The sequence below is a fragment of the Buceros rhinoceros genome, unplaced genomic scaffold (genome assembly GCF_000710305.1).
Source record: "Buceros rhinoceros silvestris isolate BGI_N320 unplaced genomic scaffold, ASM71030v1 scaffold26080, whole genome shotgun sequence".
Taxonomy (NCBI): domain Eukaryota; kingdom Metazoa; phylum Chordata; class Aves; order Bucerotiformes; family Bucerotidae; genus Buceros; species Buceros rhinoceros.
This window is the reverse complement of record NW_010390522.1, coordinates 510-2,126: the sequence shown is the minus strand read 5'-3', so window position 1 is coordinate 2,126 and position 1,617 is coordinate 510. Positions and strand designations below refer to the sequence as shown.

The following is a 1,617-nucleotide window of genomic DNA, read 5'->3' as shown; positions in this document are numbered from 1 at the left end:
GCTGGGCAGGACCCAGGACAGACCCGCTGGGCTCCCCTCGGAGCTGTGCCACGCTGAGCACACGTGGGGCACTGCCTCGGTGGCCTGCAGCCCTGGCAGGACGGCACGGCAGCCTCAGAACCACGCTTGGCCGCAAAGACGTTCCAAGCAATTGGGAAGAGCAGGGATCCTGGTGTAGGGAGCAGGCCCGAGGGTGGCACGTGTGCTACCAAAGACCGTCCCTCCAGCAGCTGACCGGGAGCCCATGAGCTGTCACGACAACAGACCCCTGCTGCCGGGTGCAGTGTCCTCTGCACAGGTGTGGAGCCGCACCCCGGGGTGAGCCAGGAGCTTCAGGGCCGCCCGCGGCTCATCCGGGACTCAGCTCCTGTGTGGGACTAGAGCCTGTTTTCCTGACATATGTGTTGGACCAGTCTAAAAGCCATTCGCTCCCGCTTCCCTCTGCTGTGCTCACCCGTCCCGTGGTTTCCGTGCAGTCACCGTGCCAGAGACCCTGCAGAAAGCCTCCGTGGGCATCATCGACCAGAAGACCTGCAACTTCCTCTACAACTTCTCCCTCACGGACCAGATGCTCTGTGCTGGCTTCCTGGAGGGGAAGATCGACTCCTGCCAGGTAAGAGTCTGGGCTGTCGCTGCTCCTCGGCGGATTGGACCAGGACGCTGGCTGACACCCTTGGGAAACCCCTCCTGAGCTGCTGTGGCCGGGCTGTGACCCGCACGTCCCTCCGCTCAAAACCCAGCCACCGCCTTGGGGCTTTAGAAAGGCAAATCGGTCCAGCAAGTTGAGCGTGGCTTAAACCACGATCCCACTGCTCCGCCTGCCCAGACCGGAGCACTGGAGGAAGAGTCTCCTGCGGCAGCGAGGCAGCAGTAGGTGGTGGTGCCATCCTGCACCTGAGGCAAGGGGCTGGCAGGAGCTATTAACTTTCACAACAAGTGTCACTTGTATCCGTGCAGCCAGTTGAGCCACTGACCCTCGTTCCAGCCTCGTGCACACACGCTGCCGGCCCATGGACAGCCCTTCCAGCCTCGTGCACACACGCTGCCGGCCCAGGGACAGCCCTGCGGGGCCGGGGAGAAGCGTTTGGGGCTTGCTGAGTCCTCCCCGCGTGGCTGAGGGGCAGCTCCATGTCTGGGCTGAGCAGCCGTTGCCTTCCTTCTTCCTCAGGGAGACTCCGGTGGCCCCTTGGCCTGCGAGGTGACCCCAGGAGTGTTTTACCTGGCCGGCATCGTCAGCTGGGGAATTGGTTGTGCCCAGGCTACGAAGCCCGGGGTGTACTCCAGGATTACCCAACTCAAAGACTGGATCCAGGACACCATCTCACCAGAGCCCAGCCCTGGCACAGGCACCTCTTCCAGTTCGGCCCTCGCTAGAGCTTCTACTGCAGCCACCCTCACCCACCAGCCCGGCGCAAGCACGGCGCATCTGCTCAGCCAAACCTCCCTGGGCACGAAGACAACCACAGCCATGGAAGAAACCTCCGCAGCCCTGAGAAGCACCGAGCCTGCGGAGCCCACGCAGGCCCCAGGTAAAACCGGCACAGGCTCAGGGCCGGGTCGGCAGGAGGCCCCCAGCCCCAGCACGGCAGGGGCCGAACCCGGCGTTTCCTTTCCCAG

The 1,617-nt window shown here is 64.1% G+C and overlaps 1 protein-coding gene across 1 annotated transcript; it reads left to right on the top strand.

The window, feature by feature from the left end:
* Positions 1-476: 476 nt before the first annotated feature.
* LOC104495255 (transmembrane protease serine 9-like) lies at positions 477-1,529 on the top strand (the record flags this gene model as incomplete). The annotated part of the gene is made up of 2 exons (XM_010138207.1): positions 477-613; positions 1,169-1,529. Coding segments are annotated over 2 exons (498 nt in total), but the record flags the coding sequence as incomplete, so codon positions are not given.
* Between the last annotated feature and the right edge of the window lie 88 nt (positions 1,530-1,617).